The sequence below is a fragment of the Choristoneura fumiferana genome, chromosome 20 (genome assembly GCF_025370935.1).
Source record: "Choristoneura fumiferana chromosome 20, NRCan_CFum_1, whole genome shotgun sequence".
NCBI lineage: Eukaryota > Metazoa > Arthropoda > Insecta > Lepidoptera > Tortricidae > Choristoneura > Choristoneura fumiferana.
The window spans coordinates 14598765-14615566 of NC_133491.1; the positions used below are offsets into that span (position 1 = coordinate 14598765).

The 16802-nt window shown below is 41.1% G+C and overlaps 1 protein-coding gene across 2 annotated transcripts in view; it reads right to left on the reverse strand.

Annotated features, from left to right (window-relative positions):
* Nucleotides 1-618: 618 nt before the first annotated feature.
* The window catches only part of LOC141438908 (prostaglandin E2 receptor EP3 subtype), a 44463-nt gene continuing 28279 nt past the window's right edge, over nucleotides 619-16802 (reverse strand). For both annotated transcript variants that reach the window (XM_074102963.1, XM_074102962.1), the window contains exons 5-8: nucleotides 13689-13872; nucleotides 11425-11660; nucleotides 3572-3760; nucleotides 619-3074 (exon numbers count right to left, since the gene is read on the reverse strand). In XM_074102963.1, coding sequence (XP_073959064.1) covers nucleotides 2943-3074; nucleotides 3572-3760; nucleotides 11425-11660; nucleotides 13689-13872 — 741 coding nt within the window. In that variant the 3' untranslated portion in view covers nucleotides 619-2942. The remainder of the gene's footprint in view (nucleotides 3075-3571; nucleotides 3761-11424; nucleotides 11661-13688; nucleotides 13873-16802) is intronic.

Genomic DNA, 16802 nt, shown 5'->3' on the forward strand with positions numbered 1-16802 from the left:
TACTTTAGACACGTACAGTCAAACAAATTGAATCATGACACAGGGTGGAGCCTTTTAATAGTCATTTCTATGATTTCCTTGATTAAAGTATGAGATGTCAACATGACATTAGCAGCAAAAAGGTTCCACCCTGGGTCATGATTAAATTTGTTCAACTGTACGTAGAAACAAAAACGTTGACAAATAGACGGATTTTGACTCTCTGGAACACTTTGCTCCTAAAATATGTTTCATCATCATCATCATCAGCCGGAAGACGTCCACTGCTGAACAAAGGCCTCCCCCTTAGACCGCCACAATGAACGACAACTCGCCACTTGCATCCACCGGTTTCCCGCAACTCTCACGATGTCGTCAGTCCACCTGGTGGGAGGCTTGCCAACGCCTCGTCTTCCGGTTCGTGGTCGCCACTCGAGAACTTTTCTCCCCCAACGGTTATCTGTTCTTCGAGCGATATCTTGAGGTATCCCATCTTAGGCCTCTAGGTTGGCAACGCATCTGAAATACCCCTGGTGTTGCAGATGTTTATGGGCGGTGGTGATCTCTTACCATCAGGAGACCCACTTGCTCGTTTGCCATCCAGTCGAATAAAAAAAAATATTGGACGAGAAGTACCTTTCATTTAGGGGGGGGGGGGGGGTTTGCCATAATCCCCACGCTTGGCAGGCGCTTGGGGATCGCAGGGATCGCAGTATTACGTTGATGGTATACGCAGAAGACGCTGCAGCCCGTCTTCTGGATTTCCCCTTTATCGCCTTCTACGACAACCATCGGGATGGAATGGGGGGGAGCTATTCTTGTCCGGACACCCCACGGACAATATGTTTAATCAAACTTAATACAATGTTTTTTTTTATTTTTTTTTATTTTTTATGACAAAGGAAGGTAAACGAGCAAATGGGTCACCTGACCGTAAGTGATCACCACTGCCTATGGACACCTGCAACACCAGAGGGATTGCAGGTGCGTTACCAACCTAGAGGGCTAAGGTAAAATGCCTCTTGTGCCAGTAATTTCACCGGCTGTCTTACTCTCCTCACCGGAACACAACAGAGCAAGCACTGCTGCTTGGCGGTAGGATTAACGAGTAAGATGGTGGTAGCGATCCGGACGGACCCTGCACTAGGTCCTACCACCCGCAAGAATAAAATTCATTTTATAAATATTATTTACCTTGACACTAACTTATTTCTTAGATATTCTTACATATTTTTGCGACTTTATACACTTTTTAAATTCTTTTACTAAAACAGGACCTCAAAAATTATCTAGAAATTACAATCTAGACATTTGAAGTCCAAACTGTCGGGTTGCAACTCTACTTAAGTACCTACCTAAGTTAAGTACCAATTCTAGCTATATAGGTCTCCCTTGACTACATGCATGTAGTACGACATGGAACTACCCTGCTAGAATTGGTCTCAGAAGGTAGGGTTGCGGATTTTAACGGTACTTATTTTTGTCATAAAAACTTTGAGAACGGCTAAATATTTTTTCGTTTCCCTTCACTTGTACCAGAACGATTTTTCAAATCATATCATTTGAAAATGCCGCTGGAAAGTGGTTACAAACTGTGCTGAATAAAAAATAAAATAAAAAATACACATTCAGATCCACTAGTTACTTTTGTATATTATCTTATCTACTTCATATTATGTATCAAAAATTTAATTCGAACTCTTCTTTTTAGCAATACCTACGCAGCTTAGACTTTTACCACTTTTAAATGGCATTTTCGAAAATTGAGTCGAATGTTACAACTTTCGTTAGAAAACAAGGAACGGTGGGATTTCCAAACCATCGTCACTATTAATAGATCTGCCAACTCTCTATAGCATTCTTAACAATAAGGATAATATTATTATACTTTTACTCGATAGGACTACATTTCATTAGTCATCATTTTCAGTAGGTACAGTACATTACTGTACACTAATAGTAGCTCACACATTTTCGTGCAAGTAGCTCGCACGCTTGTGTCATATGTGTTGTATGAAGTTTGACATACGTGCGATAGATCTACAGGCACAAACATGAGCAAGCTTTCAGGCATGTGTATTCCGGGTCTCAGGCCAGGGATTCACATGGGGACAAAATGTGCGGCTGCACTATCGCCAGCGACATCGGGCTGTGGTAGAATACTTTTGGTCATATTTTAGGGTACATTATGTCGAGCGAGTTGCCACTTCAATTTGTTTATTTTGTATCTGGAGGCGGGCCTTGAGTAGACACTCGCGTCGAACCTAGAGCGAGCATCGCACCGGGCTTAAAGCTTAAAGCAGGTACAGGGCCTTATAGAGTGCGCGATCGCGCCGGGCCTACAGCGGGCGTTGGCGCCGGGTTTAGAGCGATCGGCGGCTGGGTTATATCAACCGCCTCATTTTCGTGGTCACATTTTTTATGAATGGGCTGTAGAATTTGATGGCATTTTCGATTATTTTTTATAACGTCCCATACTTCTACTAGATAACCTGGATATTGTATGTAACAGAATCTTCTACCATGTCAACAAAAATACAAACGGAATAAACTCTCGAATTAATGTCCCGGCACCGGGCACAGAGCGGGTAGTCGCACCGTGCCTGTAGCGGTGGGTTCCACCGGTCCTAGAGCGGGCGTTCGCGCCGAGCCTAGAGCGGGTGGTCGCACCAGGTCTAGAGTGGGCGTTCGCGCCGGGCCTAGAGCGGGCGTTCGCGCCGAGCCTAGAGCGGGTGGTCGCACCAGGTCTAGAGTGGGCGTTCGCGCCGGGCCTAGAACGGGCGTTCGCGCCGAGCCTAGAGCAGGTGGTTGCACCAGGTCTAGAGTGGGCGTTCGCGCCGGGCCTAGAGCAGGTGGTTGCACCAGGTCTAGAGTGGGCGTTCGCGCCGAGCCTAGAGCAGGTGGTTGCACCAGGTCTAGAGTGGGCGTTCGCGCCGGGCCTAGAGCGGGCGTTCCCGCCAAGGTCAGTCAAGCAGTTGCGGCGGCGTCGGCAGCGCGCGGAGCGGCCGCATCTCCGCGCCGGAGCTGTCGCTCACCAGGATGGTCTCTTGCGGGCAGCACGACGTCTTTATGGACTCCGTCGACGTCTTGTGGTTCTGGAGAATACAGACAAACGATGCAATGACTTTATTGAACACAAAAAATACACTACCTACCATTGACAAAAATTACAAGGTAAGCAAAGGGTCTTATCGGCGACTGCTAGAAAAGTAGGGTAGTGTAGTAGGGTATGCAGTATAAAATGAGTCGTAAGTACCCACACGTATTGCGTTTAGTTCACATTGTACGAAATGTAGGCAAGTAAGTAGGTAGACTGAAATGGTTTACTGTAAATAAATATTCTTGGTAATAATAATAATAAGCCATTTATTTCGGACAGAATCCATAGAGGCTAGTTACAATGAAAATACAAGTATAAAAAGTAAGTAAATATGAAATGATGTTCTAGTATCTTTGGTATCATAGTTTTTACTTCAAAATACTTGATGTAATAATTCGATGTAATGAATTGTCGATGAAATGATACGTGAAACGTTGTCCTTGAACTGACATTCGTTAAAAAGTTCGTCGATGGTTGAAAGGTTCCACCCACCCGCTTGAAGCAGCCGGCGAGCGCGTGCGAGAGTGCGCGCGCGCAGCCCGAGCGGCCGCGCCGCATGAGCACGTACAGCAGCGGGTCCAGCACGTAGTTGAGCAACATCAGCAGATCGGACGCGGCGCCCAGCGCGCCCAGCCGCCGCCACCAGCCCGCGCCCAGCGACAGGTACAGCGACGACGTGATCTAAGGACAACACGAGACGGCCGGGTGTTCTAGCGGTAGGCTGACAACTGAACGACAGGGGGCAGGGGTGTTATTTACTGCTTCTAGGTAACTCTGTGTCTCGAGCATTTCCGCAGCGCAGTGAACAAAAACAACGCTCAGAGCGGCTCTACTCTACCGCGGCTCGCGGCCGTAGCCTGTAATCATTGCGCGTGATTCATGGCGTCAGCAAAACTGCCATTGCTTCGCGAAGCTTCGTCACAGGAGAAAATATTTAACAGAACGCGACCCCAAGCCGCGGCGTGATGACTAAGAAGTTCTCTATGTTAGGCATCCTGCAGAAAACGACAAAATGTGGCGAAGTTTTTCACCAGATCTTCGGTCCAGACCTTGTGGAGGGCCTACCGAAGCTGCAACTTCTAGTGCGCGGCCGCTATTCAAAAATATTACATTGTTATTACATTGGCTACACCAAACTGTCAAAATGGCAAATCTGTACAGTGTTTGTGCAAAATGAAAAAAAAAACGTTAAAGTAAGATCATAATAATTATTATGGAGAAGTACCCGAGAAGCTGTATCCCGTCGGCATATTAATGAGCCAAGACGATGCTTGAACGACTCTTTGTCTCTATATTAATTAAGAAACAACCCACCTCTTACCACAATAATCATAACGAATAAAACACTTCAAGATTCTCATTCATTTCTTAATTTATCACTTTGAACTTACTTTTCGACTCTACGCAGAGCTGAAACTGCTTTTATCATAATTTTACTATCATTTAGGTACATACCTAACTGAAAATAACAAATGCACTAGATTTTAATTCCATTCAAAGCTACCACCCTACTTCATTTTATCCGGAGTTTGTTTGTGTTTACTATTGTTATTAATAACCCGAGAAGCTGCATCCCGTCGGGATAGTAATGAGCCAAGACGATGCTTGAACGACTCTTTGTCTCTATATTAATTAAGAAACAACCCACCTTTTACTAGAATAATCATAACGAATAAAATACTTTAAGATTCTCATTCATTTATTAATTTATCATTTTGAACTTACTTTTCGACTCTACGAAGAGCTGAAACTGCCTTTCTCATAATTTTACTAGCATTTAGGTTGTTCATTATAGCTAACTGAAAATAACGAGTGCACTAGATTGTAATTCCTACCACCCTACTTCATTTATCCGGAGTTTGTTTGTGTTTACGATTGTTATTAATATTATCGGGTGATTCGTTCAGCCTCGCCGCACGCCGTCAATAATAACTGCGCCCACTCAGCTTAATTGATCTCATTTAGAGGGTAGAAGTATCTGAAGTATGAGTAATAATGCACTCGCTGCCCACTGTCGTAAAGTCTCATGGCGACCGCCGTTAATAACCTCAGTATATTATTGTTTTGCCATCCTAATATAGAAACTGTTCTTTTGAAGACGAGAGGAAGACAACTTCGTTACTTTGGAATAACAGATTTTTTTAGTGGCTGCACCAGGCCAGAGCCAGTTTTTTATGTAACTGTTCTTTTTACTGAATATATATTTCATTCATTAGAGATCTCTCTCCAGGCAGATGTCATGCTTGGGGACCGAAGTCCAAAGGAGATACGTTGGAAGTTGTATTAGGGCGTTTTGGTGTAAAGGTGTACCCTTTCCTTTTTTCAATTTTGGAAAAATATGGCTTTTCCTACTCAGAATCAAGAGCGATCGATTGCGATAGTTTAATTTTTGATACAAAAATGTATGAGTCAGTTTTGTTACTGCCAACTAGTGTGAAAAAATGTAACAAAACTGAAAAATTTTTGGGGGCATTTTTTAAACTATCGGAATTGATTGTGCTCTTGATCCTGAGTAGGAAAAACCACATTTATTCCAAAATTGAAAAAAGGGTATATATATCTGTACACGAAAACGCCCATTAATGCGTCCGAGTTGTGAAATTTCGATAACACCATGCAAGTATATTGGAGTAGATGGCGTTGCACCAGGGTTATTTTCCTAATCAATTTTACTATGATTTCTTGGGCAAATGTATGGGATTTCAACATGATATGAGATGTCAACATGAAATTCAGTAACACAAAGGTATAGCGATGCAGTTGCTTTGACTGTTCATAACAAAAGCGATGATTTCTTGCATGGAATCCGGAATGCTTTTATAGGTGTGTCGACTGATCACTGTTTATTTATTTCTCTAGTGCGCGTTAGCATTCTAGATGGGAGTGCAGCGCTTGCGCATGGCGATTGTGTTTTGTTACAAACAACATTGAACTTGGGATTAGAGACCCATTTATATGCGAGAAACACCGTCGAGTTGTGGTTTGTTGACGATAATCGATCACTGATGTAATTAGCTGTTGATAGTGATGATTAGTAATGACATTGTGTAGTACTTCGTAGTTTGTTGCATCCGAAAGCATACCTAACTCACGCTTTTAGGGTCCGTAGATCAATCGGCAAAAACGTAGGCAAAAACGCAGCCCTTATAGGATTACACTTTGCTGTCCGTCAGACCGTCTGTCCGTCCGTTCATCTGTCATGATTTTTTTTTACAGGACCCCATGGGGGTTGTCAAGCTGAAATAATTATCAAATGATCATGTCTGCCACCCTTGAAGCCTTCTTGAAGCAGTGATAAAACAATAAAACTTCAGTAAACTTAAGCAAAAGATTGTCAGTAAAAAGGTTTTCCGTATAACGTATAACTAAATTACCAGGAAATCAAAACCTAATAAAGGTACTTCCAATTGTCCTGGAACCTTGAAGTATGAAATCAAAACCTAATAAGGTACTTCCAGTTGTCCTGGAACCTTGAAGTATGATATGAAGGTAGCTCTTATACCAAAATTAGTAAGAAATATTTAACGTCAGAAAATCTTAATTTTTTCCGTCTATCTATTTATGCATCCACACACTGACAATCTAGTCAGATTTTCCTCTCTTTCTGTGTTGCCTACCGAGAATCTTTCCCACTCCTGGTGGGTGGATCTACCATTTTATTTGCAATTTTGCACTCGTTTTGCACTGACGTACCGTCTGTCTTCAATCAGATCCATTTATCCATTAGCCGTCGGTTAGTATGCGCGGCGCGCGGCTGCGAAATATTTCATTGTTTCGCCAAATGCTGAATCCATCGATCGGATCATCGTAACACAGCCCGTAGAATTTAAACGAGGCATTAAACAGCCGTGTCGTTTTAATTGGCCACAGCCATTTTTAATATAAACAGACAGCTCCATTGATAAATTTTGAATTCTAACTAATATTAAAAATGGGAGTATCTTTGTTTTTAAATAAGAAGAAAGAAAGAAAGAAAATACATTTTTTAACGCCATAAAACAAACATAGAACAGATAAAGACATACATGACTCTAAATAGGTCCCCACTCAGCATAATGCCACGGCAAGCCGTGGCGCTGATTTTCAGTAAGGACGTTATCTAAAAACTATCTTAAAATAAAAATAATAACTGGCTTTTATAAGGGTACAGATTAAATAAAATAAAATAATAATAATAAGAAGAAGACAAAGAATACTTACCTAAGAAACCTTAACTTAATATATCTATATGTTACTATAAACATAAAAATTATAAAAAGAACACCCCGTCCAAAAGATCTGCCTGTGGCAGAGTTCCCATGATGCTGGCCGCATTACCCCTTTGGACCGCAAGGTGTCAATCAACCGGGAAGAAAGGGCCTTTATGAAACACTTCATATCGGCTGACCAAGGCCCTAGAGTCTCAACAGCAAAATATTAATTAAATTAAAAATTAAAAATAAATAACAAAATAATAAATTATATGGCAACACCGGCTTAAACAGTTCATTCGTGTGCAGTTGAATTATTTTAAGTCACCGCCAAAAATCTTCATACATTTATTTGAGTCTTCAATAATTTATTAAATTAAACAAACTTAGAGTACTTACTTACTTACTAAATCATCAAATCTACATTCGATACACTGTATCCACATCTACATACATATTTTACGAGATAGGAAAATATAAAAATACTCATTTGATCGGATGTGGACGGGTCACGGGTCTGCCCGCGCGGTTAATGGGAAGCGCTCGCTTTTCCGACCACGGGTTGAACAATGATTAGCTGTCAGTATCGGTTGCTTTTGGATCCTTCACCTCTAGATTTATTTGTTTTTTTTTATAATTCAAACCAAAAACAGCAATACATATACAGAAAAATTATAATTATAATTATTTTTTACTTTTTTGCTGTCTCTTTTGGCAGCTTTTTTTTGTCGGCGTTATTTCGGGTGTTTTTTTCGGCGTTTTTTGTCGGCGTTTATTTTTTTTATTTTTTATTCGACTGGATGGAAAACGAGCAAGTGGGTCTCCTGATGGTAAGGGATTACCACCGCCCATATACATCTGCAACACCAGGGGTATTGCAGATGCGTTGCCAACCTAGAGGTCTAAGATGGGATACCTCAAGTGCCAGTAATTTCACCGGCACTTTGCAAGCACTGCTGCTTCACGGCAGGATTAGGATTAAGATTCCTGAACCGAAAAATGACCTTAACATTATAATCGTGAATAAATCAACTGCACTTACTGATTCTTCATTGGCAACCAAAATGATAACCCGCTGACTTGAGGCAATATGAGATAAAATCTGATAGAGTCAGATAGAGACTGTTATTAACCCATTTATAGACCATGATATAAACTACCTAGATGTAATAAATGCGATCTTTGTCTATTATTTATTAAAACATTGTCATTAACTTTGAGTTCAATGCTTTAAAATAAGATCTTGTTCATTATTATACATATGTAGGTATTCGTTGACTGTTGCACCGTATGTAAATTAATATTTTCAAACAGAGCTCTTAGTGTTTCAGAAAACAGTCATAAAAATCGAATCTGTTGATTGCGTTGACCTAGTTTGATTTTTACTGCTTCGAGGGATCAGTATAGACCGTAAGGCTCCGCTTCCACCAGAGATGTGCAAGGATACGTATATTTGACACGAAACATGTGGTGGTGGTGATAGATGGGTTTGTGTGATTGTGTGTGTTCAGTGTGGAGGTGGGGGAACTGTATGGACACACATTTCTTGCGTAAACGTAGCTAACATGAGCTCACGGGTGAGCAAAGTAATTGTTTTAGTTAAATTTAATTGATTATTGATTATGGACCTCCGCACAGTAACGCCTGATTCAATAAACTATATAAAAGTAGCTCATTTATGTGTGAGTAGAATCGAACCATGGATTTAAAGCCCGAATCAGAGACTCCTTATATACGAATGTTTTGCGCCGATTATACACAAAGCGTTCATTTGTTTTACAGGAAATTCACTACGAATACTTGGTAACTAAATCGCGCGCGAACCATCAAGGCCGCGGCACTAGTTTGCATCTTCACATGGCGCGCGCGCAGAATATAAAGTTTATTGTAATGATCCCCTTTATTGATGAATGTAAGCAGCCATTGTGTGGGCACGCTTTGTTTGATTGGTGCGTGGCCAGTTCGGTAGCCGGACTAATGTCAAAGAGGTCAAAAGCACTGAGAAATTCTGCAGCTATCTATTTTTTGAACTACATTTGCATTCCAAATTCCAAGTCGATGCCATTAGCCGTTGAAGAGTTCCGTCCTGCGAACACGACCCTGGCCAGACTATCAGGATGTGACCACCAAATTATTTGCAAACACAATACAATACAAAGACTCTTTATTGTACACCAGACATAGTAAGCGATACAGAAAACAGATACACAGAGAGAAAATTACAAGGCGAGCAATAGGCGGCCTTATCGCTTAAGAGCGATCTCTTCCAGGCAACCTTTTTACAGAAAGAAGGACAGGATTACATAAGTAAACCAAATTTCAAATCAACCCAACTACTGGAAATTGGTCGAATTTAACTTGCAAGATTTGATTACAGACAGACAGACAACGGGACAGGTGAAACTAATTAAAAGCTTATAAAAAGGAAAACATTTATTCGTGACATTTTAGTACAAGCAAAACGAAAATCGAGAAAGATATTTGTCACGAAATGGTCCCAACTCAGCATGTTGTCAACTTTGCAGCCCACGCTGATCTTTCCGTTGGAATCATTCAGTTCAGGTTGTTCAACCTAATGTAGAGCCTGCAGGAGTGGCCAAATTCATTATAGGTATTCAAGATGTACCTATGAAGTGTAATGTTTTAAAACTTTCCTGATTTTGACTCATAATTAAAATACCACAAACGTTCTACTAACCTATATACAACAGAAATGATGAACAGTGCTTACCCACAGCTTCAGTTGAATTGTCTTTAATTATATCGTGGTCTTCTTTGACATTACACTTAACACAATCGTGCCAAGCACGATTCTAAACCTAGCGGTTGATATTTCAAGATTTTATCCCGGTCCCGTGGGAATATCGGGATAAAAAGACGCCTATGTGTTCCAGATATCCATAATTATATTTCAGCTACCAAATTTTACTGAAATCTGTCCAGTCGTTTTAGCGTCAAACATTATCAATCATCATCAATTTCTCTGAATCCATTATTTGTCCAGAAGTGTTATAACAAACCTAACCTAAGCTATAGAGTTCTATAACCTAAGATATAGAGCCATTTGATTTCTGCAAAAAAATACGATTTCGGTGAAAAAAATAACCACTAACAAAAATTATGATAAATATTATTACGACTTTCAAAAATTATGCAACTTGCTACGCATCTTTAAAAAAACACGTGTAACCGAGTCCTCTGCAGCATACATACATAATATTTTATATATGCAAATCATTTTCAGTTCGCCTTTTTCTCGCTCCCGCTAGCAGTGGCACTACCAACCGCCATCGCATTCAACGCGCGTAAGACATAATTTGATTGCTTTGATCAGTCTCCAATCAGATGTCGGAACATTTGAGTAATCCTACGGAGCAGACTCTAATAAAATTATCGCCCTAAAGGTTATAAAAAAGAAATTCGAGCCCTGGCAGAGACCGTTAACCTCATTAGATTCGCATCACGTTTGGGATCCGAAAAAAAGTTAAGAAAAAATGGTGAACTTGACCTTTGGATCATCACGGCTATGACCTAAACCTTGACCTTGGCCTGTAGACTTAGAGCGGGTCAAAAGTAAACGAGTTCTCGATTGGTCCTACGAGTAGGTAACTATTGTTGTAAGGTACCTACATACACCATGGGTATAGTTGAAGCTGGGGGTTTGGTTTTAAGCTTCAAAATAAGAAAATTTTAATCAATAATGAACATTATGACAAAAAATTTATGCTAAAAATGGGTGTTACGTAATTCATCGCTTTTAGGTTTTCAGTAGTTATATACGAGTATGCACTAAGTGTTATGTATGTATGTATGTTTGAAAATACTTTATTGTACATAAAACACAAAATAATACAAAAAAAAAACAACAAAACAAACGAGTAGGTACAAACGGCGGGCGGGCGGCGTTGTGTTATAAACGTTTGTCATCATTAACGTTACTGGCCGTTACGTTGTCTTGTCATACATTTTACCTTCTGATTGACTGGCATCCAGGTGAAATATCGTTATATTGAACGGCAAAAAATTTGGCCCTCAAATGTGTACAGTAATAGGTAATTTTGTATTTAGAGTGGACCAAATTTTGTGCCGCTGAGTATATAATATAACGTGTACTTAATGTAATGTAGCTTATAGAGGTAGGTACGATGGACTCACCATCTGTGGCAGCCAGCAGATCATGAAGAGCACGGAGAGGGCCGCCATGAGCCGGCTGAAGGCGACCTCCTCGGCGGTGGCGGGGTTGCGGTGCGGGGCGCCGGCGGCCGCGCGCTGCCGGCACGAGCTCTTGCTGACGCGGCGCACCACAGGGGCCCCGCGCGGCGCGCTGATCTCGTACAGCGCGCGGATCACCGCCATGTTGCAGTACACCAGGATCACGCACAGCAGCGTGCCTGGAACATGCCGCGTGTGAGCTGCCGAACACTGGACCACGGCACAGGTTACATAATCCCACTAATACCTATTATAAATGAGAAAGTTTGTACCGATGTGTGTATGTACGGCCAAGGAAACCGAATCACGTATACGCACGTACCATGGTGGAACCTATGTGCTACTAATGTCATGTTGACTTCTCATACATCTGCCAAAGGAATCATAGCGAAATTTACTTAATATGAAAATGTTCCACCCTGGTCATACATCAGAATAACACATATTATTATATATATAGGCTACTTTTTATGAAGATATTATATTGACACGGGAGCGGAATAAAACATTGAAATCTAAACAGCTGGGTTCAGGATCATGAATTTTGGCACGGTTGTTTTAAATGTAACGTCAATGAAGACCACGATGTACCTATTTTTTTTGGAATTCGTACGAGAATTTTTGTCCGTTACTTCTTCACCCTAAAACGGTTTTACAAATTTGAATGAAATTTGGTATGTAGATGCTGGACGTCTGGTATAATACATAGGTTATACTTTTTATCTTGATATTCAAACGTGATCTGGATAAAATTTAAATGTAATAGGGTATTCCATGAGAATTTAGTGAAATCTCAGGATTTCAATTCAACTGCCACAGTTCATAACTAAAGATAATTCAGCTAATAAATGATCGCACAGGCACAGGGTGCATTGCATCAACTCCACGGTAGGCAGCGCCTTCTGCTGCCCGCCGTGTTGAGTTGAGGGGCTGGCTGCGCGCAGGTGCGGCGCGAGCGACGCGCTGCTTTTTTAGGGTTCCGTAGCCAAAATGGCAAAAACGGAACCCTTATAGTTTTGCCATGTCTGTCCGTCCGCGGCTTTGCTCAGGGACTATCAATGCCAATGCTAGAAAGCTGTAATTTTGCAAGAAAGACGTAAAGTGGGGGTGATTTTTTTTTTCTCATCCTATCTTGTAGTGTGGGGTATCGTTGGATAGGTCTTTTAAAACCATTACGGGGTTGCTAAAACGAGTCAGTGATTTGATTGCAAATTATTCAACTTTAAAAGTGCAAATTTTCATTAAATTCGAGCGTCCCCCCCTCTAAAATCTAAACCGGTAGGTGGAAAACTTGAAAAAAATCAGGAGTAAGTATATCAAACTTATAAGGAAAACTATGACGGTTAAGTTTTCTTTGGCTTCAAACTGGCGATGAGTCCTCACCGAACATGACGTAGAATAAAACACGGGCACAGACTAGCGATGAGTCCTCACCGAACATGACGTAGAATAAAACACGGGTTACAAACTAGCGATGAGTCCTCACCGAACATGACGTAGAATAAAACACGGGTTACAAACTAGCGATGAGTCCTCACCGAACATGACGTAGAATAAAACACGGGCACAGACTAGCGATGAGTCCTCACCGAACATGACGTAGAATAAAACACGGGTTACAAACTAGCGATGAGTCCTCACGGAACATGACGTAGAATAAAACACGGTTACAAACTAGCGATGAGTCCTCACCGAACATGACGTAGAATAAAACACGGGTTACAAACTAGCGATGAGTCCTCGCCGAACATGACGTAGAATAAAACACGGGCACAGACTAGCGATGAGTCCTCACCGAACATGACGTAGAATAAAACACGGGCACAGACTAGCGATGAGTCCTCACCGAACATGACGTAGAATAAAACACGGGTTACAAACTAGCGATGAGTCCTCACCGAACATGACGTAGAATAAAACACGGGTTACAAACTAGCGATGAGTCCTCACCGAACATGACGTAGAATAAAACACGGGCACAGACTAGCGATGAGTCCTCACCGAACATGACGTAGAATAAAACACGGGCACAGACTAGCGATGAGTCCTCACCGAACATGACGTAGAATAAAACACGGGCACAGACTAGCGATGAGTCCTCACCGAACATGACGTAGAATAAAACACGGGTTACAAACTAGCGATGAGTCCTCACCGAACATGACGTAGAATAAAACACGGGTTACAGACTAGCGATGAGTCCTCACCGAACATGACGTAGAACCAGGCGTAGACCTTATCGAGCGTGGTGACAGCCAGCCGGTAGCGCGTGCAGCAGCCGGAGCCCTCGTCGTAGTAAAGGCCGAAGCCCAGCACCGGCGCGCACGTCAGCGCCGCCGCCCAGCACCACGAGCCCAGCAGCGTCGTGCGGATCACGTAGTACGTCACTTGCTGCGGACGAATGCACTGGTCAGAAAGGGTTGCCACATGGAAAAATAAAATGTCCTGATAAATATCCTGACATCTCTCTAAATGTCCTGACATTTCTGTAAGATTTGGCGTAGTATAAACGACGGAGTTAAATTTTAATTTAAGCAAAAAAAAAACTTTTTACTGACTGTACTTTTTGTTGACTGTACTTGCATTGTCTTCCAAACTACATTTCCGTAACAAATTTCAAGTCGATGCCATTAACCGTTGAGGAGTTCCGTTCTGCGCAGACGATCCTGGCTGGACTACCAGAATGTTACTACCAAATTATTGTATTGTCACCAGATTTACAGTATGCCAAATTTCAAGTCAATCCAACCACTGGAAGAGGGTCAAATTTAGCTTCCAAGATTTGACTCAAATAAATAAACAAACAGGGCAACTAAAGAAAAGCTTGTAAAAAATTAAGATCTCTGTACTTGTAATTATAACCTATTTATTTCAAATTGTTTTGAAAGAAATATTATTTATTAGTTTTGTTGATTACTTACTACCTACTTCAACTTACATTTATCATTTCATTTAATAAAACTGTGTAAACTTTGTGAGAGCTTCAAACATCCTGACATGCCAGGACAAATCCTGACGTATGGTACCCCTACGGTCAGAACATCTGGCTCCTATGTCACCATTTTATTATCACATTATCAGTGACATTATGTCGAGTGGCAATCTATCATTTGTATATAACTATTGGTCTAAACTAACTAACGCGTAGTTACTAACGCCTTCTACCTTACCTACATAATATGAATATTCTGTAATTCCCCAGCAGTCTTTGTTATTTTTTTGGGTAGGTAAGCTATGAAACGTCATTTTCTAAATTCAAATTGAAATAATTTATCTGCCTAGCTTAATAGGTAAATTACAGGCTAATTAAGGCTTATTACCCTTCCCTTGTATCACTATGTGACGCCTTGTGGCATATAAATTTTGGATGCTTTCATGCAGCATGCCTTATAAATAATGCCTATGCTACCGAGATACATGAGTAATTTGAAATTTTTAACCATTAATTCATCATCCCAGCCTATATACGTCCCACTGCTTGGCACAGGCCTCCTCTCAGAATGAGAGGGCTTGGGCGTAGTTCCCACGCGTGCCCAGTGCGGATTGGGAACTTCCCACACACCATTGAATTGCTTCGCAGGTTTGTGCAGGTTCCCTCACGATGTTATCCTTCACCGTAAAGCTCGTGGTAAATTTCATATGTAATTTCGCACATGAATTTCGAAAAACTCAGAGGTGCGAGCCGGGGTTTGAATCCACGATCCTCTGATATTAAATATATTGACCCGGATAACTCACGTCTTAAATCGAGTTTTGATTTAAGACGTGAGTTATCCGGGTCAATATATTTAATATGAGTTTGTCTCACGGTAGCTTCATGTTCAAAACCACGATCCTCTGCTTGAGAGGCCATAGGTCAAACGACTCGGCCACCACGTCCTTTAGTTAGCATCTTGTGAAATTTTAACTTTGATTAGGTACTGATGGACTTGCGAGTTGCGAGCCATGGAGTCGTATTCACATATTTTTGATTAAAATTTTCCCACAAATGTTTAAGAACTCGACTGTATATCTAACCGTGGAGTAGATTAGTTTCTATCAGTTCATGACTTATATAGGTAGTAGTGAAAAATTTCGTGATTACATTTGAGCCTGAAGAGTCAACAATTTACAACAAAATAAATTCTGCGTCTGATTCACGTTTGATATTGTTGAAACATCTAATTGTGCAGCGGAAGTGGCGGCCAAACATGAGTCCCGCGGGCAGTTGCATGCATTTTGACGATTCCTATAATATTACCTTAGGACCTAAAACACAATCTTCTCCAGCACATCTGCTGCAGACATTGAGTCAATTTTTATCTGACAAAAGAGAACAATTAGAGCAATTTATAATTAAGGAAACAGGTGTCCTAACCCTGCCGTCGCTTTATGTTTTTGAAATAATCATGTATGTTAGGAAGAACATATGTGATTTTCCCACTAACGTCAATAAGCCAAAGGCTACTAATAGAAACACAGGGAAGCTTAAAGTTCCATCTTACAGACTGGCTAAAACCAAAAAGTCGTTTAGTCCAAAAATATTATAAATGAAACGGATACAAAATTCAGGCCTAATGTCAAGAAGACATTAATATTTAAGGCGTATTATAAAGGTAATGATTATATCATGGACAGGGATATTTGGAAATAATTCCGATCCGCATTAGCTATCCCTTCAAATAGCGAACCTACTGTGTTAAAAATAAAGTTGTGTTAAATAATTTTGATTTATAGATATCATTTAATAATATTGTAAATCTGTTAAAAAAAATATACCTCGCTGAGTTTCTTGCCGCATTCTTCTCAACAGAGGTTTTTCCGAACCGGTGGTAGATTTTTTTGACATTCACAAGTGCTTGTTATAGCCTAAATTGAATAAAGATATTTTGACTTTGACTTTGACTTTAAGGGCTCAAAAATCTAAAGACGCTGTAAGAACATACACACAATCGCATTTGTCATTTATGAGATTTAATGGCTTATGCGATGCGAGCGAACCCGCAAGTAAGGACTAGTGGAATTGAAATATGACGAAGAAGAAGGAGAAAGATTATTTAATTGGGAAAAATTCGATACTAAGTATCATCATGTCAGTCGAAAGACGTCCACTGCTGGGCATAGGCCTCCCCCAAGGCTCCCACTCAGACCGGTCTTGTGATTTCCGCATCCACCGCGATCGCGCGATCTTAACCAGGTCGTCGCTCCATCTTGTTGGAAGCACCGCCAGCTCGTCTCCCGGTCCGCGGGCGCCATTCGAGAACTTTCTGACCCCATCGGTCATCAGTCCTGCGAGCAATGCAATGTGCCCCGCCCACTGCCACTTCAGATTTGCAATTCTT